Below are 26760 nucleotides of genomic sequence, written 5' to 3'. Positions count from 1 at the left end.
CATGGTAACATTAAGACGCTGACCTGGAAGTACCTTTTTTTCCCAGTCCAGATAAAAATGGCAACATTTCATCATTTACAATCAAATCAGCTTTTATAAAACAAAATAACATATTGTGAGGACTATACAAAAAAAAGGAAACGCAGACATACAGACCAGATAGAACTTTACAACAGAGTACATCAGGAACTTGAATCAAGATCTGAATACCTGAGCCTACCCTTGACTTGCATGTAAAAACCATTCAGGAATTTGTACAACTGATTTCATGCTGTAACCTCAGTGAAATTCTTGCATTCAGAATTAATCTGCTCTGCACAATAAAGAGAGACGCCTTTATAAGTTCGATACATACTTTCAAAGCATAACGAAAGGTGCAACTTGCTTTCCTCTGCACCTCAGCCCTCTTTACAATCTGCAGAGCGCGCTGGCATTTCAAGTTCCCAAAATCCCACTACTGCCACCAACACGTTCACCTTTCCCTCAGACCTAAAACAAATTCCATTGTAAAATAAGTCAAACGAAAAACAAATCTAAAAAGCTAGGAAATTCAGCGAACAGGAAAACTGTAATAAAATTTCATACACGTCAAAAGAGCTATTGTATCCAGTAACCACCTCAAAATCCCAGTTTGTGTGGCCTAGCATCAGGGGCTCTGAAGTTGCACTGTGCTCCCAAATGACCAGATACGTAGATGCTATACATGTGAAAATACAGATAAAGAGACTTGTTTGACAGCACTACACCCCAGTCCCTACACAGCACATCATCTCTGTAGTTGGGCTGCAGCAGGAGATGGCACCTGGTTTTTTCATTTGTTTTCTTGTCCTTTAAACAGCTCTGTATATTTGCTACTTGATTACAGGTGCCCATAAAGTGACAAGGGAAAACAATTATAACAATGTTATGCTGCCACCTGCTGGGCACCTGGATGCTTGCAGTGAGCTCAGTGGAAAAATACATGACTTGCCCCCTCTGCATTGCCCAGACTCCTGAGAAAGGTGCCAAATAACGACTGGCAAGAGAGCCTGTCAGAGGTTTCCAGTCTCTCTCAGGCAGCTGAAGAAGCTGCTGAATGAGAGAGGCCAATTTCCTCCTGCCACACATGGCGAGTGCAAAGCATGTGGGTATACAATAAAAACCTTTTTTTTAAAAAAAATTCAACAGGGGTTTAAAAAGGTATTTCACTCAACAAAAGATGTCAAAGAAGGAGCCACATGAACCCCAAGCGTGACCTGGATTCATGAAACCTTAGGGTTCAGGCGGCCGATTCACTGACCCCGTTTTCAGACTGTTGAAAAATAAAGGGGAAAATGGAGAGAGCTGCAGCTCTTCACAGTAACACGACAAGATAATCGAGATATGTACGGCAGCATCCTGAATTCCTGGGGATACACAAGTTCTGATGAAGATCCCCCCCATCGCCAAGCCACACCAGGCCATTTCTATACCAAGCTTGTATTTTCTTCCCCCACCAAACGAAAGTCCGTGGCAGAAAGGTGAAGGAATATTCTTTATAGTTTCTAGGCGAGTAAGACAGGCACATGAAAGCACACAATAAAAATCCCTCGTTTTCAGCTTCGTTTATGCGTTTGGGTCTCTTTCGGACAGATGCGATCATTTGGAAAACAGGTGACAAGAGCTTCCCTGGTTCGGGTGCTAAAAATAAAAAAATGCAGTAAGGCAAATGCTTTTAGCTGTAGACCAAAATCAAACGTACATCACAAACAGAGGGCACACCCACAAACCAGGGTACTAGCCTGTCTGATCACCCCCTCCCTGGCCTCCAACGGTCTCTGCCGTGCCTACAGCACCTGACCCCCCCCCAATCTGTGATCATCATAGTGGCAAACTTGGGGTACACCAACGAACACACCGATTTCCAAAGGCATCATGGACACTTGCCCATGGGAGAGAGGGGGGAGAGGTGGCAAATCTATACAGTATTTTTAAAAAAAGCCTAATGCTCAATTAAGCACCAGGTGAAACAAGAGGACGTGTGAAACATAGGAGCCCGATACTGTGGTAGTGTGTGTGTCTGCGCGCAGAGAGCAGGATTTCCCAGCTGCCATTGTGCATCTGAGGCCCGGGGCTCTGCAGTCCTCAACACACTGGACGTCCAGCTGCCCTGAACCACAACTTGTGGAAATGGCTTCCGCAACACTCAATGCGGCTGTGCGCGCAAGCAACCCAAGACGCACACCTGGATAAACGCACGCCACAGCCCGCCCCCCCCCCCCCGCACCCCTCGATTGACAGCCAGTCTCTCGCGGCGGGCCCCGGGGGATCGGGGGGGGGGTTCGGGGGGCACGCGCGCCCGCGTCAGTGCTTGTTGGCGTAGAGGGTCTCCTCGTCGCTCTCGGTCTCGTCCTGGAACTCGTGGCTCAGCAGCGACTTCTTGGAGCCCATGGAGGTGAGCCGGATCTCGTCCTCGTAGGCGTCGCGGTGCTGCCGCAGCCGGTGGAAGCCGTCCTTCTGCCGGTTGGACTTGGCCGAGCAGACGCACCAGATGATGCAGGCGGTGACGACGAGCGCCGTCATCGAGGCTCCTGCGGGCCAGCGGGGGGGCAAAACAACTGAACCACCGGGGAGCCAGGGAGCCGGAAACACCCGCCCCCCGTTTTTCTCAACACTCGGCAAAGCCCACATACCGTCCCGCCCTCCAAGAGCAATACGATTAATACCCCAAAACATACAGATACACAGACATCGTTCATCTTCAAATCCCTTCTAGCTCTCTAGTGAGATCCGTCCCATATCCTCTCCAGATCAGGTTTCCCCACCTCAGTGATTCACTGCTACACACTGACCTGGAAACCACAGTTCTGTTACAGTCTGTAAGAGTGACCAGGGTACGGGGAAAGGTCTTCCACTCCCCTTCTGAACCCCTCTGAGCCTTTCATGAGGAAGTCGGCTACAACGTCCCTATACTCAAGCGTAATAGAAGGTGTTTTTTTGTCTGCTTATTTCAGCTGATCTAAATACATTTCCCTCCTAAAAGGAATCATTTATCCAGAAGCTGAAAGTGTGACATGGGGAAGTGTTAACATGCTCAAAAGGTAGACCAAGAACAAAGAGCTCAGGGTCTTTCGACGATTCTGAAAGACGATGCTACCGATCTTGAAATGTTAAGGTTATATTTCGCTTTAGCTGGGTGTTACTTGATCTGGCACTTTTTATTTTTACTGTGGCGGCCCAGATTGAAATGTAGGTCAAGTGAGCCTTGCGCACCATAAACCAACAGAAACACCGGGCGCAGCCCTGATATTATTTAGCACATTTTCCAAAACAATACAGCCTGCAGTCACAACCTCTTCCCTCGGTACCAGCTTAACAAAATGTACTCATTACTCTCCGAGTATGGCATGATATCACAGTTGCGATTATTGTACGCTTTTTAAACCTCTTAAGTTAAAAAAAATACCAACAGCACATCATTCATTTATTGGCAAAAATAACTGAGTAACTATAGACACCCACTCCTATTTTTCCACTGTGCAAGGCCATTTTAGCTACAGAAGGTGCTTCCCTGATTTGCTTACTTAGTGATTTTTATCTATGATCCTGTTTTAAATGTGAGTTAAGCAAAACACTGTAGCCAGGGTTTCGGGTGTGAGCAAATTAAAGATAACTAGGAAAGCACGCCCCCTAGCTGTGGAATCTGAAGTGACAGAATTGAAACAGACAAGCAGTTGCACTGCCTTGAACGAGACAGAACATATACAAACTGCCCTACGCTAAAATACTGATTACCATAAACATGCAATAGGGTCCCACTTTTACAGGTCATTGCCGGCTCACTCACGTACCTGCAGTGGTGACCACGAACTCCCTGGGCAGGCCGAAGATGCGGTTGTCCATGTCGAACTCGATGATGATGGAGCTGGCTGCTTCGTAGGAGGAGACAAACACCTGCCAAACCCAAGAGCCACTCATGTCACCAAGAGCCTGCCTCGGCAAACGGAGGTACACTTCAAGCAGGAGCGCCAATATTACTGGAGCCCAGCAGGTGTGAGCCTGGCCAGTACCTGGAGACCTCCTGGGAAAAACTAAGGTTGCTGCTGGAAGAGGTATTGGAGAGACAGTAGGGGGCGCTCACCCTGCAGTCTGTGTGGGTGCTAATGCCCCAGTATAGTGACGGGGACACTATACTGTAAAAAGGTGCCGTCCTTTAGATGAGACGTAAAACTGAGGTCCTGACTCCCTGTGGTCATTAAAAATCCCAGGGTGTTTCTCGAAAAGAGTAGGGGTGTTACTCCGGTGTCCTGGCCAAATTTCCCCCTGGCCTTTACCAATCATGGCCTCCTAATAATCCCCAACTCTGAACTGGCTTCATCACTCTGCTCTCCTCCCCACTGAGAGCTGGTGTGTGGGGAGAGTACTGGTGCATCATCCAGGTGGGGCTGCACACTGGTGGGGGTGGAGGGGATCCCCATTACCTGGAAAGCACTTTGAGTGGAGTGTCCAGAAAAGCGCTATATAAGTGCAAGGAATCATTATTAATAATATGAGTAGGACCAGCTTCAGCGATTTAGCGTGAAAAATTAAAATTACAGAAAGGAGCGAGAAAAGGGGTAAAAGCCTTTTCGAAGCGAACCAGAACTACGCAGTCCTGACCTGTCCTGTTCCCCGGAACGCACAGAACCCCACAGGGGGATTTAACACAATCCGGCCCCTCACCTCCTGGTGCTGCTGCTGGTAGCCTTCGGCCACGGCTTCCAGGTTGTGGGAACCAGGGGCCAGCAGGGCGTGGAAGTACCCCCCCTCGCCGGTGAAGACCCGCACCCCGCCGTTGAGCACGATCATGGCCCCCACGATGGGCTTGCCGCTCTTGTCCTTCACCACGCCGCGCACGCCCTTGTGAACCTGCCGCCACAAGGGGGAGCCAGAGAGTAAACCTGCTCCACAAGCTGCTCAACACTCACCATAGGAAACACCTGCGAGCCCTGGTCAGCAGCAAAGCATGGACTCCCATAAAACTGAGGCTGCTACTTTCGAAACTTTACTCACACTCTTCGAGCAGAGGATTTCATTGAATTTCCATCACTAACACGGCAACAACTTATCACTTTTAGCATGACGTTGGCGAGAAAGGCAGTCATGCGAGTTCACAGCAAGAGGGATACCTGAGCAAACAGTACCCCTTTTTTCACAAATCTAGACGGCGACCCCAGATTTACATTCACCCACCCCACCCCCACCCCCACATCCTAAAAAATAAGAAAAGGAACCGACCTCCACAAGCATGCTGAGGAGAGATTTCTTATTCTCAACCCAGAGCCCGAAGAGCTCTTTGGCGTCGGGGAACAGACAGCAGCTGGTGTAGACTGTGATCTCTGGGCAGTGACCGAACTCCATGCTGAAATCCTGTGGGCAAAGAGCTTGGCATCACCACAACAGCCCTCCCACGCCACACTTACACTCACAAACGAGTGAAAAGAGGGTGGTTCCCAGGCAGCCACTCCCAAGCAGGAAATCTCCGGCACACCAAGACTTCCAGCTTTTCACCATCAAGCAGGAACTAAAACTGCACTATAATTCTCAGTGCAAGATCCTGTTGACTCATGCCCAGATGGTAACACGGAGCCAAAAGAGCAGACAAAACCGAGAGCTTAAAAATGTGGATGACGACATCCAAGGATCAAAGCAGCCAGACTTCTATAGCACTTGAGCAGCAGGGCTGTACAAGAAAAAGAAATCTGAAAACGGACGAGATCAAGCAATCTTTGCAACAAAAAGCTTGTATTTTGTAAGCAAGAAAAATAAACGCAGCAAACACTGGACTGGCTGCTCTGCACTGTGGCCTTCCGGCCTCCGCAGCTGTACTTTAGCGTAACCAGCTCCTCAACTGCTATATTGATCCGAGTAATTATTAATGAAAAAAGCCAGGTGCTTGCTACTGCAATGGAGTGGAAATGAGGTCTGTTTACAGAAAAGCTCTAGTCTGAAGTTTGGAATATCGAGGATGGGGGAGGGGTGTAACAGGACCTACCTTCATGCTACCCATGTGGCTGTTCCACACCGCCCCCCGCAGGACGCCCCCCGGGATGTTGTCCACTGGGAAAACAGGGAAGAGGACTCATTCTCGGGGACCTCCTGACAGATGCTAGGCAGAGAACAACTGCTACCTGCAGTGTTTAAAGAACCAGAACTGTGTGCAGATATCCAAGATTTTCTTCTGGAATGTTTTTTTTATTCATTCCAGTAGGGAACTTTCATCCAGTCCTCAATCCAGATCTGTGCTTTAAACCCAAAAAATGAGACGCTTTGCAGAGACGCCAGCCTGGATCTGCATCACTTAATTAGCATTGATCTCCCTTCATTTCTATTAATGTGTCACCAATAAACTGCAAAGTCCCACTTGGAAAACAGCAGAAAGATTTTAGTCTGTATAATAGGTACTAGAATACATAAAGCATTATGGTACCTAAACTAAAAAAAAAAAAGACTAACTAAAGAAAACAATGTCTCCATTTCACCCTCTTATCGGCAGGCCAGTAGAGAGTTTGCAGGCAGGAAGTGGCCTGTCTCTAGCCAGCGGGGCTCTCCTCTGTTCTCAGCAATCCCTATGATAGACCATGGCAAGTATAAACACCCCACCTGGCACTGCCAGCCCACATGACTCATACCTTGATTGCTGTCACATCCTGGGCGGCCCAGGTGCATCGTGGGATGGTTTTTGGCATAGACAGAAGCCAAGTACTTGAGAGTATCTTCATTTTCCACTGGGGGGGACACAGACAAGAGTTACCTCATTTCTTTCCAACCCCACAACAGGAGGTGACACTTAAGAGTTTATACACTCGGAGGCTTAGCTGAGAAGTAAATCACTTTAGAGGAACAGAAAAAAGATTCAAGTTTTTCTTATAGAAAAGAAAAATCATATGAAGATGAGATACCATACAGAAAAAGGGTTTTGGCTGCTAATTGAAAAAAACAGCCGCCTTTTAATTTATACTACAATTAAATAAACTGGCATAATTCAACCACTTTCACAGACGTCTTAAGTTTTCAGGATATTAATTTCAGAGCCACCAGCACCTGGTCTAAACGGTTCCTTTCTGATGATGAGCAGACAGTTCTGCGGGCTGACAGGAGACACTCTTGCCTTGCCAAAGCCTCTTGCTCGAGCACAGCTCCTGCCCTTCTAGAAGAGCGCGGCACCCCTCCCCGGCTCAGCCTACCTGGCTGCACAGGTTTGTTGTAGGGGTAGGTCGCCAGGACCGAGCCCCCATCCAGGGCCACCGAGAGGGTGTAGCCCTTCTCCAGGATGACATCCATCACCGCCCGCGTCTCGGGCTGGGCATCTGTAAACTGCTGGGAGGCGTTACCTGTGTGGTGGGGGGCGGGGGGGGAGGGAGACTCGAATTAAGAAACTATATCCACATAACTGTTTTTCCCCACTTCAAAAAGGTTAAGCATTTGTCTTTCAAATGTATACACAGTAGTTCCATTACAAGCAAAATGATTGTAAAACATTTAAGGGAACAGATAAAAAGAGACGAAATTTTCTTGTATGATGTACATTTTCAAATTTGTATTTTAAAAGGATGATTGTTAAAATGGTCTTCTCTATCTAGGAATACTTTGGTTGCTGCTCATCAGATGAAATGAACTTCAGAAGGACACAGGGCTATGCAGCAGGAGTTCCCAATCCTGGAGACAAACAGACACACACACAGACACACACCTGATGGGCTGGGTTCCAGCCAGCTTGTCAGTGACACCACTGAATTAGTAAGCGATTTAAAAACAGGATTAATTTGAACTGTGTGACTGTTGTCAAATTTTAAACCTATTGGAGGTAGCCTTTTAACTACTGCATTTCCTAACTCAAATCAAAGCCCCAGACTCTTGAGATGAAATAATGTCCTTGTGATTGCAGCTTATTAATTCCATCAAGGCTTCAGCTGAGCCCATGAGCTCGGCAGGTGGTGTGCGGGCCTGCAGCACCAGGACTGGGGCCCCACAGGGACCACGACGAACACAAACCAGTGTATGGTCCAGGCCTGGGCCCGGCGGGCTCACCCAGGAAGTCGGTGTCCAGATCCTTGCCGTGCGCGTTGGTCAGCCCCACGGTGGACGAGCACTGGTTCTCCTGCGCCATCTCCCGGCCGTCGGGGTTGATGCAGGGCAAGATCACAATCTTCGTCTCGTCGATCAGCTGGCGGGGGAGAGAGGAACGCCTGAGAAGGAGCAGGCAGGCTGGCAGAGCATCAATGCCTGAGCGGCAGCCAGTTCGGTGAAAGAGACAGAGGAAACCAGAGGGACCTACCTAATCAGGAAGGTCTGGTATTAATTCAGAGAGCTGCACCACATGAGGCTTTGGATCTTGGCCAGCAGCCATATCACCCTGCAGCTCCCAGCTGGCAACCCACTGAAGCTCAGCAAGTGTGAGCCTGGTCAGTACCTGGATGGGAGACCTCCTGGGAAAAACTAAGGCTGCTGCTGGAAGAGGTGTAAGTGGGGCCAGCAGGGGGCGCTCACCCCATACACTATACTGTAAAAAAGATTTCGTCCTTCGGATGAGACGTAAAACCAAGGTCCTGACTCTCTGTGGTCAATAAAAAACCCCAGGGTATTTCTCATAAAGAGTAGGGGTGTAACCTCGGCATCCTGGCCAAATTTCCCCCTGGCCTTAACCAATCATGGCCTCCTAATAATCCCCATCTCTGAACTGGCTTCATCACTCTGCTCTCCTCCCCACTGAGAGCTGGTGTGTGGGGAGAGGACTGGTGCATCATCCAGGTGGGGCTGCACACTGGTGGTGCTGGAGGGGATCCCCATTACCGGTAAAGCGCTTTGAGTGGAGTGTATCTGAAGATAATTTTGATTATCTTTCAAGCACATGACCTACACGTCCTCTGTTCCGTGTAGGAAGGCTACAGACGGGCTGCAGCTGTGCGATGTTCCAGGAACAGCGCCTCACCTTGGTCACCGCGGGGCTCTTGCCGTAGTTGATGCACAGAAAGCCAGCGAACTCCAGCAGCAGCTCGGTGCCCACAGGGGCGTTCCCGTGGTTGCCCCCGATGAAGCGGACCTTCGGCTCGGCCGGCTCCGCCTCTCCCGGCTTGTTGGAGATCTCCAGGGCCCAGATAGTCCGAATCTCCCAGCTCTGGCCCAGCCTGGAAGACAACGCCTGGCGGTCAGGGAGAAGCCGGAGGAGCGGCCCGGGAGGGAGGGGGGGGAGCTCGATTTTAAACTACTGGGCTCCAGGAGGAGGATTCTGGTGAAGCCAGCTTTGCCTGAACGTGCCGAAATATCAGAACTGCATTGAAAAGCAGCACGCCGGAGTGTCATTATGAAATAGTGAACAGAGAACTAAACGAACAAATATCCGCCTGGATCACTCCAAAATCCAAGAGCACTGCTCTCCTAGTAATCAACTCCCTTTGTTTCAAATACCGCGCAAATCTCTTCGTCTGGATGATCCAGAAAAAATCAGGCCCCTGAGGCTGCTGCTCTCGACACGGGTGCGGGTGTTGAAGGAGGGAGACCAACGCACCTGCGGAGCCGGGTGATCTGGGGGAAGTTGAGGGTCAGCCCCCGCAGGTACTCCGACAGCTCCTTGTAGGGCCGGTAGCGGTAGAATTTGTTCTCGGAGGCGTTGGTGCTCCGGACCAGGTGCTCCAGGCCACTCTCCGACGACAGCTCCTTGATGAAGTTCTGGAACTCCACCTCCAGGGGGTCCTGGGTGGCCGGGGGTCCCTTCGCGGAGGGACTATTGCCGGACTCTATCCGGGTCAGCCGGAAATTCATCTGCTCCACCTTGCCTTCCTGGACTGTGACATACCCAATGACGGGGATGTATCTGCGAGAAGACAGGGGGAGGTTACCCAGGGTGCACTGCACCGCGACCAGTCAGGAGGCGGAGCAGTTAGCGAGACCGCTAGAGTAGGACCCCTCCATCAGCTGCCTGTGCCAAAATGATTAATAATGGTCATAACGGTTAATAATGGTAATAATGTGAACTAACAAAAAAAAAAGAAAACCATCTAATTTCAGCAGATTGATGCTTGCACATCAGAGGAGGTAACAGCTGGCGGTTTTTCAGAGATACACAGGATATCCCAGGTCAGAACACTTTGAATTTCTTGCACCAGAAGCAAGAAGACCATTAATATCACATTCGACTGTGTTCTTATCTCCTCCCCATGAGAAACTCACTCTGAATTGAAACCCACTCTGTAGATAAAAATATACACATCTCTTTTAGCAGAAGTGTTTTTACTGGGTTCCCATACGGATGCCGGTTCGATTCTCTCAGGCGCGGGAGGGGCCTCTGCCCGGGACCCTCTCCCACGGCCGGTGGATTCCTCACCCGGGCGCCGAGGCGCTCAGCTTGTACGTGCCCGGGACCAGCAGGCGCCAGTAGTCCCCAGCCTTGTCGGTAGTGACGGGGTGATCGATCTCGGCCACGCTGATGGTGGCGTTCCAGATGCCCGTCCCGTCTTTAGCATCGGTCACGAACCCTTTCACACCCCGGTGCACCTGGACATCCGGGCAAAGGGGGAAAAAAAACAGGCAGGTGGGTAAGAATGCAATAACAAATTGTAGTCAGGGATGGCGAATTGGAAACGAGTAGCTCACCTGACAGTCTCATCTAGCTATGACTTGAAAGAAGCAGGCCATCATCTTTTGCAGTTGGGCTGCTTATTCCACACTCACACTGACTAAAGAACTTCCTCGGCTTTTTCGAGGGCAGTTTCATGCAGAATCTGCAATTCTTTATTTCATGACCAGGTTTCCAGTTTCCAAAATCTGTCCCTGGGCTGTACATCTATATATAGGTGTATAGGCTACTTCTCTCTCAGCTGATCTCAAACAAGACGTGAGCAGTCCAGGGAGGGATGAACTAAGTCCCCCCAACCTCACATGAAGCACTCTAGAATCCTCTGTAGGAGCAAATAGCTAAACATCATGCAAAACAAATTTCTATAAGCTGAGTGGCCCTTATATCAAGAAGACTCAAAAGTGCATCTCAGCCATGGAGTCAGGAGAAAGATGGTTTGTTTTGCACTAGCAGGGAATGTCTATCCTGTCCCTTCTTTATTAGTGAACTATGCAGAAGAATACAAGTAAGATGACTTAATTACACAACTGAAGTGTGGTGGGGGTGGAATGTTTTTATGAGGGGCAGCACACTGGTGCAGTGGTCAGCAGTGCTGCCTCACAGCTCCAGACCTGTGCTGCTATCTGCCTGGAGGGTGTATCCTCCCACAATCTAAAGACATCCTGGTAGGTTAATTAGCTCCTGGGAAAACCGGGCCAGGTGTGAGTGTGCGCATGTCTGTGTCTTTCCTGTGACAGACTGGTATCCTGTCCAGGGTGGACCCTGCCCTGTACCCCTCGCCTGCCGGGCCGATAGGCTCCGACTGGGATAAAGGGGTTGGGAAAACGGCCGGATGCATTTGACAGACCGGTTCTCCTCTCTCCTGCAAGCAGGCGGTCCTTTTGGTCTGCAGGAGCGGAGTGGCCGGGCGCTGGACTGACCTGCTGGATGAACGCCAGCAGGGAGCGCCGGTTCAGCTCCCAGTAGGTGGGCAGGTCTTTGGCCAGCGGGTACTTCACACAGCCCAGCTCGATGGTCACCTCGAAGCAGTTCGTGTTCAGGTAGTTCCAGTCCTGCATCCCCCCTGCAAGCAGCCACAGCCTCGTCACGGGCAGAGCACTCGGGGACAACAACGCATGCTACCGGACTCATTTCAGCACTGAAACTGTTCTTGATGACTAATACCCAAAATGTTAACTATGACGCATCTAGGTGTTACCCTGACAAAACATTTCCCAGCAGACCGAGAACGCCCGATTGCCACTTTCACCTTGACACGATTAACACAATGATTCTCACTTTCTACGAGGTGACTATTTAACAAAACACACCTTTTGCCACAAAAGGCTCCTGCTTTCAATTAAGTCTTCATTAGCAGCCTTTAAATTTTCTGTACTAGATAAACCTAAGGCGCCTGCAACCAAAGCAATCGACTCAATTAAAGAGTGACATTAATTATGTCAGCAGCCGTTGGGGTACTTCTGCTGGACCAGCGCCTCGCCTCCGTTCACCAGGAGCTCACCCGGGACGTTGTACCAGTCAGCCCCATTGGTAATGCCATCCTGGAAGTACTCCTGTGGGTACAGCTCTTCGCAGGGGTGGCCTTGGAACATGGAGGGATTTTCCTGAACAGGGATTGGAGAGAGCAAGTTGCTTTCAATCAATCAATCAAGGTTTATTTATCAGTGCACGAACAGTGCAGCATACAGGGGTGTTGTCAGCAATGAAATGCTTTGTCCGCGAGCTCATTAAGAGGGATAGAAGAGTAGAAGGACAGGAATTTAGAGGGATTAGATTAACATTAGGATACAATAAATGACACAATTGCAAGGAGGTATTTAGTGCTCTTCGTAAGTGTATGTGTCCTGAGAGTGCAAGTGAGAGGAGGGCGCCGGTGCACCCTGTCAGCTCAAGGAGGTTGCCTATTCGCCAGCGGCCGTTTGGGTAACTGCAGGCGTCTGCTGTGGTTGGCTGTTGAGCAGTCTTACTGCCTGGGGGAAGAAGCTGTTCCGAAACCTGGTGGTCTTGGTCTGTGTACTTTGGTACCGTTTTCCGGATGGTAGTAGAGAGAACAAGTTGTGGTAAGGGTAACTGGGGTGCCTGAGGATAGACCCGGCCTTCTTGAGGCATCTAACAGAGTAGATATCCTTGATGTTCGGTAGCGCGAGGCCGGTAATGTTTTGAGCCACCCTCTGGAGCACCTTGCACTCTCGGGCGGAGCAGTTACCATACCAGGCAGTGATGCAGCCATTTAGGATGCTCTCAGTGGTGCACCTGTAAAGATGTGTTAGGATGTGTGAAGGCATGCCAGACTTCTTTAGTCTTGGCTGAGAGGTTGGTGTGGTGGGTCCAGGTTAGATCGTCTGTGATGTTGACGCCTAGGAATTTCAAACTGTTGACTCTCTCCACTGCGGACCCGCTGATGTGAATGGGTGAGTGGGCGGCTCCTCGCTGCTTCCTGTAGTCCACAATCAGCTCCTTAGTTTTGCTGGTGCTCAACGACAGTGGCCTTTTCCTTTGCAACCACTGTTATCTCGGCACTGTCGGCTTGTTGCATGAGTAGATAAGACACGTCAATAACGAGAGGAAGCCACTTCGCCCATCTAGCTTGTTTGGTAGTTGGAAGCTAACCGATCTCATCCGGCAGTGTCTCGAAAGAAGACAAGGCATTGGCTTCAACAACATGGCTGGGCTGCTTGTTCCATGCTCCCACCACTCTATGCATAAATTGTCTCCCACTGTCTGTTTAAAATGCAAATCCACAGTTTGTGTCCTCTGGTTCATGTCTTACAGAAGCAAAACAAATGAATATTCGTATATCTCTTCTCAAGTTGAATGAAATCTACTGAGCGGAAATGCACGGCTTTGCACAAATAAAGATGCAAAGACTGTTGTTTCACTGCGTTCAATAGGTTGGTTTTCTCTCACGCACGCTTACCTTCGAATAAGCAAGGGACAGCATTTTAAAGACCTCATCGTCGGGGGACTTGCTGTAGGTGGCAACTCCCTCGGCGTCGTCGTCGTAGGGGTAGTTCACCACCAGCGAGCCTGGGGAAACGGACACACAGCCCTGAGTGCGACTCTTGGGGAATAAGGCACTACTAGTAGCTGACTCTCTCTTGAGGAGCTCGAGCAGGACGACGAGCAGAGCCCAGAGCTGTCCCTTGGGTATGGGAAACCAGCCAGACAGACAGGAGCATGTCATCTCTCTCCTTACAAAGCCTGCAACAACTACACATGCAATTACATACAGATGCATGCAGAGACGTTTTATGCGTAATAAATAAGTTTAAAACACAATCTTAGAACATTTTACATGGAGAGTTAAATGGAACAATTATCTATAGGGGTGACATCACACACATGGATAAAACGTACATATTTAGACACCTGTTCAAGCAGGCAAAATTCAAATTGCAGCACTTCTCCCGACAGAAATTCTTCAATTGCCACAAAAACTGTGTTGTCCACATATTGCATTGCTTTCACGCTTCTTATCTATTGCTGACTGCAAACTGGGATTTCTAAAATATAAACCTCGCTGCCCGTAACGTGTGCATGCTAGTTTTTATTTATATCAAGGACAACGAACATTACTTGTGACTCTATTCGGTGTTATTACTTAACAAGTACAGCAACACGGGCAGGATCCAGAAACAACAGATATTTCTTAACTAGCAAATACCTAGCCAACTTTAGAAATCAAGAAAGCCTAGAGACGGAATGAATGCAGGCTTTTTTAATTCAAGTTAACTGTTAACACCTTTCTACCCTTTGCACAGAAATATTTACACTCCCTTTAGAAAGCTGTCCTTCCTACTTGCATGAGTCTCAAAGGCACGCTTTCAAAGTGTGCTTCAAGTCAACTCTGAGCACCTCTTTCACATGCTGAGCTCGGGTGCAACCCAAACCATTTGGCCAGCAAGGCCGTGCAAGAACCCACCTCCGTGAAGGTTGGCGGAGAGCACGAAGGGGTATTTCTTCAGCCAGTTCATGACCACGATGGTCTCGGGCTGCCGGGGGTCAGGGATGTCCACGAACTGGTCAGGGAAATTGCGGTTCAGGTCGAAGTTGTTGCTGTTGTTGCGGCCCTTATAGCCCTTCACATCGCCTGCAGAGCAAGGGAGCCGCAGTTAGATCTTGCCTTCAAAGACAGGGGAGAAAACCAAGGACGCCTGTGCGCGATCCTGCACGGCTCTAGTGCATATGCACCAACCGCTTCCAGGCAATATCAGAGCTGTACTCGGATGACAAAACTTCCTGAAAAACGGCTCAGATTCAGAGCGTCACTGGGGAGACACCTTGCGTGTCTTCTCCAGAAACGGCCTATTTCAAACCGCAGCTCGACTGCGCTCTGCACCCTCTCTGCACGATCCTCTCTGCCCCCCACCCCCGCGGGCAGCGGGTTACCTTCCTGCGCCACCTCGTAGCCATCCGGGTTCATGGAGGGCATGATGTGGATGCGCGTGGAGTTGACGAGCCGCGTGACCTCGGGGTCGGTGCCGTAGTTGTGGCAGAGGTACTCGATGAGGTTGAGGAGCAGCTCCCGGCCCACCACCTCGTTCCCGTGCATGTTCCCGATGTACTTGAACTCCGGCTCGCCTGCCGTGGTGGGGGAGAGACCGGCAAGGGAGGGGGGGAAAATAAAATCAAATCAGCCACACCAAGACGGCAAACAGCGGAGGAACACGCCTGCCTCTTGATCGCACACTGCTCCCCAGCTCAGTCAGCAGGCCCTGCTCTTCAGATTGACTCGAAATAATGACATGAAATATTTAAAGGCACCAGTGACAGGGGGGTAGGGCATAACGATCATGTTCATTTCCTAACCTGAACCACCTTCACTTATAAATCGGGGCTTTTCCATGACTGCTCAGATGCGTCTGAGGTCTTGCAGCGGAAAAGATGAAACAACCTCCAGTCGGTCCCCCCTCCCCCCCCGCAACAGTCGGCTTTGATCCGGGGATCTATATAGCCAAGGACTTATTTTCTCCAATGCTGCCCAACAAGCGGAGAGCAGGTGCTGGAGAATCTGGGGAGACGGGCTGCAGAAACCGAGCTGGAGGCAGGAGGAGCGGCGCAGGGGCAGGGGCAGCCGGCGCGCCAGTCCGTACCGGGCTCGTGGACGCCGGGGCTGTCGGTGATCTCCATGACGTAGAGCTCGCGGTTCTCCGCGGACTTGCCGATGGAGTAGAGGTTCGTGATGCCGGGGAAATCGGTGCTGTAGCGCCGCAGGAAGAGCTCCATGTCCGCGTAGTGGTGATGCCGGAAGTCCCTGGGCTGCAGGGGCAGGAGGTGCCCTGGCGGCGGAGTCGGGGCGCTCCCGTTCCTCGGCCCGGAGGAGGAGGAGGAGGAGGAGGAGGAGGAAGAGGAGGTGGCCGCAGCAGCTCCGGCCGTGGTCGGAACCACACCGCCGTGCGGCCTCGAGCGCGCCAGGGTGATGTTGAGCTCGGTCACCTTCCCCTCCACCACCTGCACGCTGCTCACGGTCCCCGGCAGGAACCTGCACAGGACACCCCGACACCATCACCCCCGAGCTCCACGCTGGGAGACACAGGCAGCTAGCTGGTCTACCATACAACCGCACCGCAAAAAACTGCAGCGTGGAGCAGTGAAATCTAGTACAAACTGGACCAAAGGGAGCTTAACCTGGACAACACTGGACATCGAACGCCTAAGTGCTGAGACATTTCCGTTGTCAACAAGCTGCACAGCTCTTGTCCAGGGTGATCTGCTCCCTGTGGTCCCTTACGCATTACATCATATATTGCATCACACTACAAGGATTTCATAACGGACATTTGACCGCGTAAACTCACTTTATAAACAGTGAAATAAGAAAGCCCACCTGATGCAGTGTTGCAAGCGCCGAAAGAGCTAATTAACTTTCACATCCATAAAAAAAAATATTTACTGCTACTATGAACTCTACTCTACTACATCCTTGGAATCAATCTCAAATTTGGATTGTAAAAGGTGAGAAACAATCCCCAAGCACAAGATAGGGTTTTTGCACCAGAAGGCCGTTAGGCTATTTCATCATAGGGTCACGTTTAAAAGCGAAACTGCTCTGATCATCATGATGCCGCAACCTTTAAATAAAAACTCTGGAACTGAGGCTTATACTTCCTTTGGGAACAGATGTAACTAATGAATAAGCATGACAAAATATGCTGTTAATAACACTGAAACCACTTACAGGACATGTGAACAAAATAGTATCGCAACTGATGTGTTAATGACTCTCAATTGGAATGAAAATTAGTCTGTTCTCAAAGCTAACTGTGTAAACAACAAGATGCAGACAGTCCTAAGGGGACCACTTTTACACACACAAGTGTATTCCCCCATATGATGAGCTCCTACCCTGGAGCACTGGCAGTGATGTTGTAGCTTCCTGGTAACAGCAGCCGATAATAGTCACCAAACCGGCCCGTTGTTATGTTGTGATTGATCCCAGCAACAGCTATCAGCACATCTGAGATCGGAGCGCCGGTTCCAGAATCCACGACATATCCCTTCACTCCAATGTGTACCTTGGAAGTGGCAAAGAGGAAGTCGCTGTTTAGGCGAGAGAACAAAACTGAAGACCAAGTCAGACAATCGTCTGCCCTCTTTAACGGCGTCACAGGAACACTCGACACATTTAAGCGGATTCAAAAGTAAGGGACTGTGTGCAAAGGGATTTCACAAACTGCATTTAAACCATAAATGGATTTGCATACATACACATTAACAGCTATTCATCGAACAAGAGTAGGCCAGCCACACATGAGCCTCTAGCCTATATGCGTTCACAGAGACATACCGCTACAGGTGATCGCCAACCAATATCATTAATAGTGAAGCACACTGGAGTATGGCAACGGGCTAAATTTAACCCAGACTCTCCAGGCAGGTAGTGCTGCTGCAGAAATTGTACTCTAAGAACACTAATGATATCACTGTGTGGTACAGCAGTACTACCACGCATGACAGAGATGCACTACAAAGGGTTGTGGCAACGGCACAGAGGATCATAGGATGTGATTCACCATCAACCGGCGAGATTCATACCATCCTCTATCACAATAACGCCCAATCCATCATTCAGGATCCCAACCATCCCGGCCACAAACTGTTCGCCCCCCTGCGCTCTGGCAAGCGGTACCGCACTGCTAAAGCGCGGACCCCTAGGGTTAAGATCACCCTCCACGCTACCGCAGTGAGCATCCTCAACAGCTCACTGCAACGTCTCAGACTCGAGACACATCTGCACCTGGCACTTTCTGCATGGTCTACCCTGGTTTTTTTTCCTCACTTCTACACATTTATTGCTCCACAACATATTTATTGTTCCTGTTATTATTTATTCCCTGCCGAAAAGAGAAGAAAGAAAACGCCCGAAGAAGGCTCCGAAACGGTGCGTTTTCTCTTCTCAGCATGGAAGAGACCTATCGCTTGTTCCTTTGCGGCCGACGCATGCTGACGCAGCTCCCCACCTGAACTTATTTATAATAACGTCCATTACATATAATAAACGTTCTCTGCCGTACTGTGTACGCCATGAGATCTCAGCACGAATAAGAACTGCAGTGGACGCGTGCGTATGGCAACAAACTCCTCTACTCTAATCTATTCTGCAGGCTCGCAAAATTGTTCCACGCAGCCCCGAGCATCTCTGGGATTTCCTTCCAGTCAGCCTCTGAAACAACTCCACCGGGTGTTTTTATATTCCTAGCAGGTGGATTTCCTGCGCTCACTGAAGATTTGAAAGCTCTGTAAAAGCATTAAAACGGTGCAGGACCCTGGCGTGACCAGGCACCAGGACGAGCTGGGCTCCCTACCTCCTCCATGTACGAGAGCAGGGCCTCCCGGTTGTTCTCCCACTCCTGGAGCAGCTTTGAGGCAGGGGGGTATTTGCAGCAGCTCAGCTCCAGGGTAATCTCCAGGCAGCTTCCCTGAAGGTAGTTGTAATCCTGCATCCCACCTGAAGAGACGGGAGGTCAGCTCACCCACACATTGGGTTTGTCCACAGTGAGCTCTCTGCATCACGCCTTCACTGTACAAGCTCAGCGTGAAGGCTTCACAGCATGCAGAGGTACAGCACTATCACAATTCAGCACAAAGCTTAGAAGTTGAAGAGCCTTTCACACTGAAATATGACTCTCCCCCAGCCCCCCATTAAACTGACAATTTCCAATGACAGGTTTGCTCAATAGAACAGGGCTCATGCAATACCAGGACTTTGTCCAGATTTAATAAGGTAAAGAAAATGCAGTAATCTTAAGGGGAAGGGTCACAGGAAGTGAAGGTGTCCCTCCTGCCGAGTCTGAAATCCTAGGCAATGCTTTAGTTCTCAAACAGTATCTAGGAGAATCTTGACAATGATATATAATCATCTACCTGGAACACACATACAGCACACATCCTGTTAGGAAGATAAAGGCAACAGAATAGAAAATGAAGTGAATTAATTTGGAAACTGGACACATTCTCAGACTATACCAAACAGCAGGCTCTGAGAGCTCTTGAATCGGGCTGCATAGTTACTAACTGAATTTCCACCCTTCTTCCACTTTTTATATTGAATGCAAACTTAAAACGCTTTGGGGATCCGAACCTCGAATAAATAGCTATTCAGATAAAAGCCGAGTTGTTCCATTTTTATTTCCGTTCCTGTACGTAACCGTTCAAGAGTCTGTGAATGTGGATCAGCGAGACCGCTTCCTTTCAATTGTAACCTGAGGGCCTCTTCAGCCAAATGTCTGTGGTTTAGCTTTACGTAGAACAAGATGAATGTCATTCTCTGTTTCCATGAAGAGCCGAAATGCATAGATATAAAAAAAAATTGTGAACGAGCCAACCGTTACTACAAAAAATCGCAACCTACTCTTCTGAGTAAAAAGCCAAAAAGCCAAGAAAATGTTCTTCCTCTCTTGACGAGAGGCAAACCATTTTATTCCATTACGTAAGATACAGACTACGATATTTCTTAAGAACAGATTATCAGGAGCACAGACGTTGACATTCCTTAAGCATGACACAGCAGTATTTATATACACAAGTCCGGAAGAGCTCAGCTGTGTGTAGCCGTGTGGCGGTTTAAAGTGTGTGTGGTTGGGGTTAACAGTACAGAAAGGGTAGTGCAAATATTTTTATGATCTGTCAGGTGGTTATTTAAGGTGCTCGTTTAGCCATCATTTTGGAGAGGGGGGGGGGAGCAATTTTTTCCCCACTGGCAGCAGCATCCTTCCAGTGCAGCCGACTGCTCCCAGGGAATTGTGCTCAGTGCATCCAAGGCATTCCCAGCAGTTCTTGAACTTTTCTCCGGATTTGCCTGCGAGTCTGGAGCCTTGCCACACAAAGACAGGAAGCTAGCGACGCTCCTTCAAGACAAACTGACCTGGTTCGGAGTTTCCCTGCTTCTCGTTATTCATACGGGCCTACATGCTGCAGAAGGAAATCCCGCGGTACCAGCATGCATTACTGACCTCAGTGCAGTGCATGCTTTTCCACTGAGCTCTGCAGAGCTGCAAAACACATCGTCAGATAGACAACTGAAAGCTGCTCAAAGACTCTGAAAATCCCTGCTTTCCCTGCCATTTGGCGTCACCCTCAATTCATTTTTAATCCCTGCATAGATTTATAGGTCATCACAGCTCAGAAAGTAAAAATAAACAGTCAGGACGTTAAGGCCCTGGTTGAGATTATTTAATTTGCCACTTCTTGAAAATCAATTGGAAAAAATGCAGGGATGCAGAAAGTGCAACTCTGGTACAAAACACCAACAGAAGCGGACACAAAACAACACTGTCGAATAATCCGTTTCTGCGTGTTGGAGGGGATTACAATGAAATCCCAGAACGAAAATAGGGTCGCGTGCTGTCGTTTGGAAGGGAGGGAAATAAAACATGACCCTTTGGCTGGGTGATCAGCTCTGAAGACAAACTAATTGCATTTTAGAATCTGGGCACAAAGGTCTGTTGTTAACATCCATAATACAGGAGGCACAATGTGCTCAGAAGGCAAACACAAGGAAAAGACAAGGATTATAACCGGGGACTCCAAAATGAAAGTGTCTGGGCAGGAAGGAGCGCCGACTGGCACTGCCCATCCGGGCAGGAAGGAGCGCCGACTGGCACTGCCCATCCGGGCAGGAAGGAGCGCCGACTGGCACTGCCCATCCGGGCAGGAAGGAGCGCCGACTGGCACTGCCCATCCGGGCAGGAAGGAGCGCCGACTGGCACTGCCCATCCGGGCACAGGGGCCACATGTTGCCAGCTGTGTCTCTTGCAGGGAGGGGATGGGGTCCCAAAAACAAGAGCAGGGTGATCTGTACCACAGATTTCCCTACCCAACCAGGGCCCAAACTGGCCCCAGTTCATCAGCCACCACTTCCTAATCCCCAAAGGGAGAAAACAAAACTGCAACAATGCCTCTGAATAGATAGAAAACGGCAACTGCGATTAAAAAAAAAAAAAAAAAAAAAGATTAATCCGGGAGATGATTTCTGTGCTCTTTAATAACAAGCTCTGCAGGGAACGACACCAGGACAAACACGCACATCACATCAGTGACCTGGTAACTCTTTACTGAAACACTGCTTGTGAGCGATGCCAAAAGTTTTTTTAAAAAATCACACTGTAACCACTGGCAATGAGTCATCTTCCACACACGTCGCCTTGCACTAAGTAATAATTCAATTTTATTAGTTACATTATGCCGTCATGTGGTATAACTGTAAGGACGTTTCAATTGTCTAAATGTCTGCGGAGTCTGTGATTCTTAAGGTGTGGCCTGACAGCATGTGGAGGAAGCAAATTAAAAAAAACAAAGTAAAGTAAAAGCCAAAGGCTTGCAGATCCCGCTTCAGCAACTTTGAGACAGGTCACATGTCTCCGTCGATACAGGTAACTGCTGGATCCAATCTTCCACGAACACAGCCTGCTCCCAAACGCCATACCTGGTCAGGTCAGTACCTCCTGAGCCCCTCCCCCAGCCCGAACCTGGGGTTACCTAACTCCTCAGGTATTCCGCAGGCACATCCCAAATAATAGCAAGGCTTCGGATAACTGTACACAGCTGCAGATCCTTGACTGAGTCACCAGAGCACACCAGCCTGGCTCATGAAACCGCACTGGAGGAGGACAGGAAAGGGGGCAGGCTCCTTCTCACTGCCCGCCCCGACACGCCCTCCCATCTCTCGGCAGGATGTTTACAGAGGAACGCTCAGGGCACGGACAGAATGGCAGGGGCCCTCAGCATTTCAGAAGAAGTAAAACTGCAAACTTCCCTTGGCCGATAAGCAGCTGGGGTGGTGGTTAAAACGGAAAAAGAGCATTTCAGAGGAAGCACTTTATTAGGAGTAATATGGGGGAGTTCTGCTCTGTAGACAAAACGTCATTACCAGATAATTATTATTCCCCATGACCTGATTTTCCAGGCATTGGACTTAAATGGCGGGGGGGAATCATTGCTTTATCCTCAATTCCAATGTGGCACCTCCTTCCAGCCCCAAAAAAGCCTTTGGAAAGCTCACTTTACTAGATTATATTAGATGTAATACCGGACTCAAATCTCTGATTAAATATGAATAAATCAACTTCAAGGAAAATGCTCTCTATCCTAAAGACGGGTGGTCACCACCCAAAACACATCGGCTTCCAAAAGCCCCGCACTGCAGATGTGGAGAACTTTTGTTCACCAATTTCTTCCTCCTTCTTCACACCCACCACCTGACGAGCTACTGAATCCTGACACTCCCTCACCCAAAGGGTTTTACTTTGCTAATCCAGACCCCTTTGCCAAACAAACCCCGCGTGAAGGTTAAACACTTCGCCCTCCTCAGGTAAGAATGCTAAACACATCCTCTTTGCTCTCCGGAACATGCCTGGAGCGAGTACATTTTACGAAGAGCAATCAAATACAAATAAAATGAGTCAAGCAAGACTGGAAAGCAGTAAAAACAAAATAAGCCAGCCATAAAGGCGGATGTCCGGGTCAGGAGGAGACCACACAGGTGTAGCAATCCCTCACACCTTCCATTAACTCTTTAGGGGCTGGAGCATCACGCGCCTTTCAGAGAAAGTACACAAAACCAGTCCAAGCACAATCGCTGCGGTAAAGGGAATTCAGCCTTTACACACTTTACCTTTCACTCGGAAGGCCAAGAACAAAGCTTGACATGCACGGTCAAAAAAACCTCACTAATACAGCGAGTGGCAACCATGCAAACACAGAACAGGCTTCACAAGGCGGCAGCCAGGAGAGGATGAATGATTACCAGGTCCTGGGAGGAAGGGGACCTTTTGTGCAATTGAACCTGTGCGCAAGACGCTGCTCTGCTGCTTAGCGACAAAGCTGCAGGCTTCCTTGTACAATAGCAACCGCGATCAGGTTCCTGCTCTGTCCGAGAGGCAGCGGGGGACTGGGGGCTGAGTAATAACATGGGAGTGTGTGCACTAAGCTGGGCTAACGTCGCTGCCTCCAGCCAGACTGAAACCCAACCCGAAAAATCTCTAGCTGAAAGGTAAACAAGTGCAGGAACCAAGACATGAAGAGTACCCAACCCGCCCTACAGTTACACACATTAGCATGCACACCATGTGCATCACGTGGCTGCAGGACTAATAATGAGTAATTGCATTTATAGAGTGCTGTTCGTCCCAAATCAAGTTATTTATAGGAGAGGTCCTGCTTCATCCATCACTGAAGTGCAGCTCCAACTGGGACTCGATACTCGGCGTCCCTTCTGCACCAGGAGTCCCAGCACACAACAGATCAGGGGGAGGAGGAGTGAGAAACCACTTTAGGGGGCTGCACACACCCAGAGACTCTGAGGCCAAGACACCTGCTTTTCCAAACCTCGCCTTAACGTCTCCTATTGCAGCTTCCCTGATTACCATACAGGCTACGAGGGCTTGGATATTCTCATCCAGAAAGAAGAACACGCCCTACTGGTCCACTAACACCACTTAGAGCAGCAACCTGGTTTTCCAGAGATCTCCCATCCCAGTGCTTTTGAGATCTGAATAACTCCAGCTACAAGGCAGTAGGGCTGCTGTCCCACTCCAGGCCATCCTGCTGGAGACTTGCAGCCCTCAGGACAGTTTGCCTGCTCTCACAGCTCCTCTGGCTACAGATGGGGTACGCGTTTCGAACGCAATGAGATAAACATCTACACAGTGGTGGACTGAATTGGTAACATTCACCTACAGGAACAAGAGCAGCTTTCACCAGCTACAGGATTTCTCGTGACAAAAGTGTACCCAAGTCCAGCTCAGTAAATATCACACCGCATGATCATTTTAAAACGTATGGCAGTCACCCAAACTCCAGAGATTTCTTGACTTCAGCACAGACGCTCATAGAAACCAATGTGTCATCCCAGTCAGATGCACCACCTAAACTACATGTGTGACTATCCAGTTTAAAAAAAAAAAAAAGGGAGACTTTTTCAAAACAGGAAATCAAAACCCTCTGATTTCCTGTTTTGGCAGAGCACTGGTGTTATGTGGGATTTATTGATTTTATCTTCCAAGAAGATTGAAAGAAAAGCCTTATGCAGCCTGCTGCCCAGAGAATCAGACATCCACATTCTACTGAGCTGCGCTGTGACTAGAAACACTTTTAAAGGAAAACCAGAAAAGGGGAGCATGTTGTATAATATCAAATAATCATTACCTGACTCCCCCCCACCCCACACACACAACAAAAGACAACAGCTTCAATCATTAACAGCAACTCCTTGTGACAAAATCAGCACAGTGGTTAGCATACATCTACAGAGGTGCCGTCACCACGGCAACCAGCTCGTCCTGGGTTTCAAAATAAAAAAAAAAGATGGAGAAAATAAGAGAGTGTGTGGGCGGCGGGGGGGGGTAACTGTTGGAAAAGAGAGGAGGAGAGCCCCCCCATCACCCAACCAGGCACAACCAAGAACGAGGTAGAGGCCTGCGACGCTACCTGGCACATCGTACCACTCTGCTCCGTTCGTGATGCCGTCCGTGAAGGTCTCGGAGGGGGTGTCCTCGCAGCGGGGCGCCCCCGTCCTCATCACCGGGTTGTGCTCGGCGTAGACCCGCGCCAGGTACCGGAAGAGCGCGTCGTCCGAGGAGCGGCTGTAGTGGCCTGTGGGCTCGTGGGAGGCGGAGTCGTCGAAGGGGTAACTGGCCACCACGGTGCCCCCGTGCAGGTTGCCCGAGAGCACGAACCTGGGGGGGGGGATTTGGTCCTTTAAGAGACGGGGGACACAGCCGGGGGTCCGACCCCCGGAAAGCACCTCGGTTCGCAACTCGCAGTGCGCCCATTTGCCCCCCAAAAAATAGAAAATACGAAACCAGCTTGAAAATAAAACTCTAAGATCATACCCACCGCACGACCGTTTATGAGCGTCTGTTTCACAAATGGACACCCCTTTAAACTTCTTAATACCCCCCCCACCCCCCCAAAAAAAGTATGAATGCCAGTTTCACCTCATTTAGGCCACGTTAAACTCTCAAAACAAAACCGACCTAATGTTTTTGGATGCGACATACTTATTTAAGACAGATCTGCGCCTGCCTACACAACGTTCTCCCAAAGAGGAGAATATTTTGCAATTGCACAAAAACAGCCCTCCTCGTTTGAAAAGAAGCAGCGCGCAGGCTTTTTTTTTTTAAAAAAAGCAAATATGTCCGAAATAGCGTCGTTTCCAGCGCCCCAGCTTGTCGGGAACCGCACACAAACGTCCCCGGCGCGACAATTCAACTTTGAACCCGCCCCCCCCCCTCGGGTGACCCCTTGACCGGTGAGGGCACGAATCGGAAAGGCACCGTCGCTAAAAAGCCAGCCGGCGGCCCGCTTCACATCTGGCACCGGCAAGATAGGCATCGCCCTGCCGCGACTTCCCTAAGAAACCACGGCGTCTCCCAGCTCCACAACCGCGACTGCCGCGACAAGGCAAAGCCAAGTGAAATGGTCACAGTGTAACCGCGCTATCTTCCCGGCTCATCACAAGAATATAGCACGCGTGGGGGGGAAGACAATAAGGAGAACGGAGTGGGGGGGATTATCGCTGCCACACAACAAGCAGGATCCGGGCTGAAACTTTACTTGTTTTGCTGAATCCAGCGTATGACGGCCACCACCTCCGGGATGTCTTCCGCCGGCACCTGGATCTTTTCAAACTGGTCGGGGAAACTCCTGTTCAGATCCTTGCCCTTGGCGTTCTCCCGGCCCCCGGCCTCGCCCTGGCAGTCCCCCTCCCTGGACTTCTCGAAGCCGTCCGGGTTCATGCTGGGCATGATGTAGATGTCCGTCTCGTCCACCAGCCGGGTCAGCCGGCGGTCCGCCCCGTAGCCGGCCAGCAGGTGCTCGATCAGATAGACCAGGACCTGCCTGGACACCGTCTCGTCCCCGTGCATATTCCCCACGTATTTAAATTTCGGCTTCCCCGGCAGCTCCGCCGCGGGGTCCTTCGTGATCCGCATCACCCACAGCTCCCGCTGCTCCACGGACTGGCCCACGCTGGAGAGGTTGGCGATGTGGGGGTACCTCTGGGCTAGCGAGCTGAGCAGGGCGGTCAGCTCGGAGTAACTGTAGTATTTACCGTAGGTCTCCTCGATCCCGACCCCGGCCCGGTCCTCCGCCTCTCGGCTTGCCAGCGCCCTCGCTTCGCCCCAGGCTGGCAGGCCGGCGGAGAGGACCAGGACGAGGAGAAGACTCGCAAGCAAAGACGTGTGAAGACCTCTCGCAGCTTGCGGGCGCAGCTGTTGGCACTGTGGGTTCGCCATGTTTCCGGGCCGCCCCGCCTGCAGCGCTCTCTCTCTCTCTCACTCTCACTGTCTCGCCGCCTGTTCCTCGATCTGATTTCTCGTCTACTTGCAACTTCCCTTCAACCTTTTCCGTGGGAGGTTCTTTCCCTCGACATGGGAGGGGAGAAGGCTCCGAGTTAAGGTGGACCGGTCCGAATGGTCTCCGAGTCTGCTCATTAAAGGTGGAATTCAGATTTGCGACCGCTGATCCCTCACAGGCTGGATCGTGCAGCTGCAGTTAACGTTTAAGTGCCGACAGGATTTAGAGCCAATCCGGGCCTGTAAACACAAGGCTCGTTTCACGACACGGACATTGCCGGCGTCAACCGCTAACAAATATCTGTGCCCTCACGATTAGGCCCTGCTCAGGCGGCTTGCAAAAATCACAATAATCGATTCCAATTATGCTTCCAATCAACGCGTTCCTTGACT

At 50.0% G+C, this 26760-nt stretch overlaps 1 protein-coding gene across 1 annotated transcript; it reads right to left on the bottom strand.

Annotated features, from left to right (window-relative positions):
• Window positions 1–74: 74 nt before the first annotated feature.
• cpda (carboxypeptidase D, a) lies at window positions 75–26760 on the bottom strand. Its single transcript, XM_069184550.1, has 21 exons — window positions 25628–26760; window positions 24500–24747; window positions 18379–18521; window positions 16919–17088; window positions 15667–16055; window positions 14963–15154; window positions 14496–14663; window positions 13491–13600; window positions 12075–12177; window positions 11494–11636; window positions 10322–10491; window positions 9506–9811; window positions 8930–9125; window positions 8029–8164; window positions 7185–7331; window positions 6630–6725; window positions 5993–6057; window positions 5236–5367; window positions 4681–4866; window positions 3810–3912; window positions 75–2549 (listed from the first exon to the last, which is right to left on the bottom strand). The coding sequence occupies exons 1-21, from the start codon at window positions 26305–26307 to the stop codon at window positions 2323–2325; spliced, it is 4110 nt and encodes a 1369-aa protein (XP_069040651.1). The 5' UTR covers window positions 26308–26760; the 3' UTR covers window positions 75–2322.

Source organism: Lepisosteus oculatus, chromosome 26 (assembly GCF_040954835.1).
Source record: "Lepisosteus oculatus isolate fLepOcu1 chromosome 26, fLepOcu1.hap2, whole genome shotgun sequence".
Taxonomy (NCBI): Eukaryota; Metazoa; Chordata; class Actinopteri; order Semionotiformes; family Lepisosteidae; genus Lepisosteus; species Lepisosteus oculatus.
Note: the sequence above shows the minus strand (reverse complement) of the source record. Positions and strands in the feature narration are given on the sequence as shown.

Coding starts and splice junctions, on each gene's coding strand:
- cpda (XM_069184550.1), bottom strand. CDS start 26,307: ATGGCGAACCCACAGTGCCAACAGCTGCGCCCGCAAGCTGCGAGAGGT. Junction 6,726..7,184: donor CAACAAACCTGTGCAGCCAG/GTAGGCTGAGCC, acceptor TGTCCCCCCCAG/TGGAAAATGAAGATACTCTC. Junction 5,368..5,992: donor GCCACATGGGTAGCATGAAG/GTAGGTCCTGTT, acceptor CTTTGCCCACAG/GATTTCAGCATGGAGTTCGG.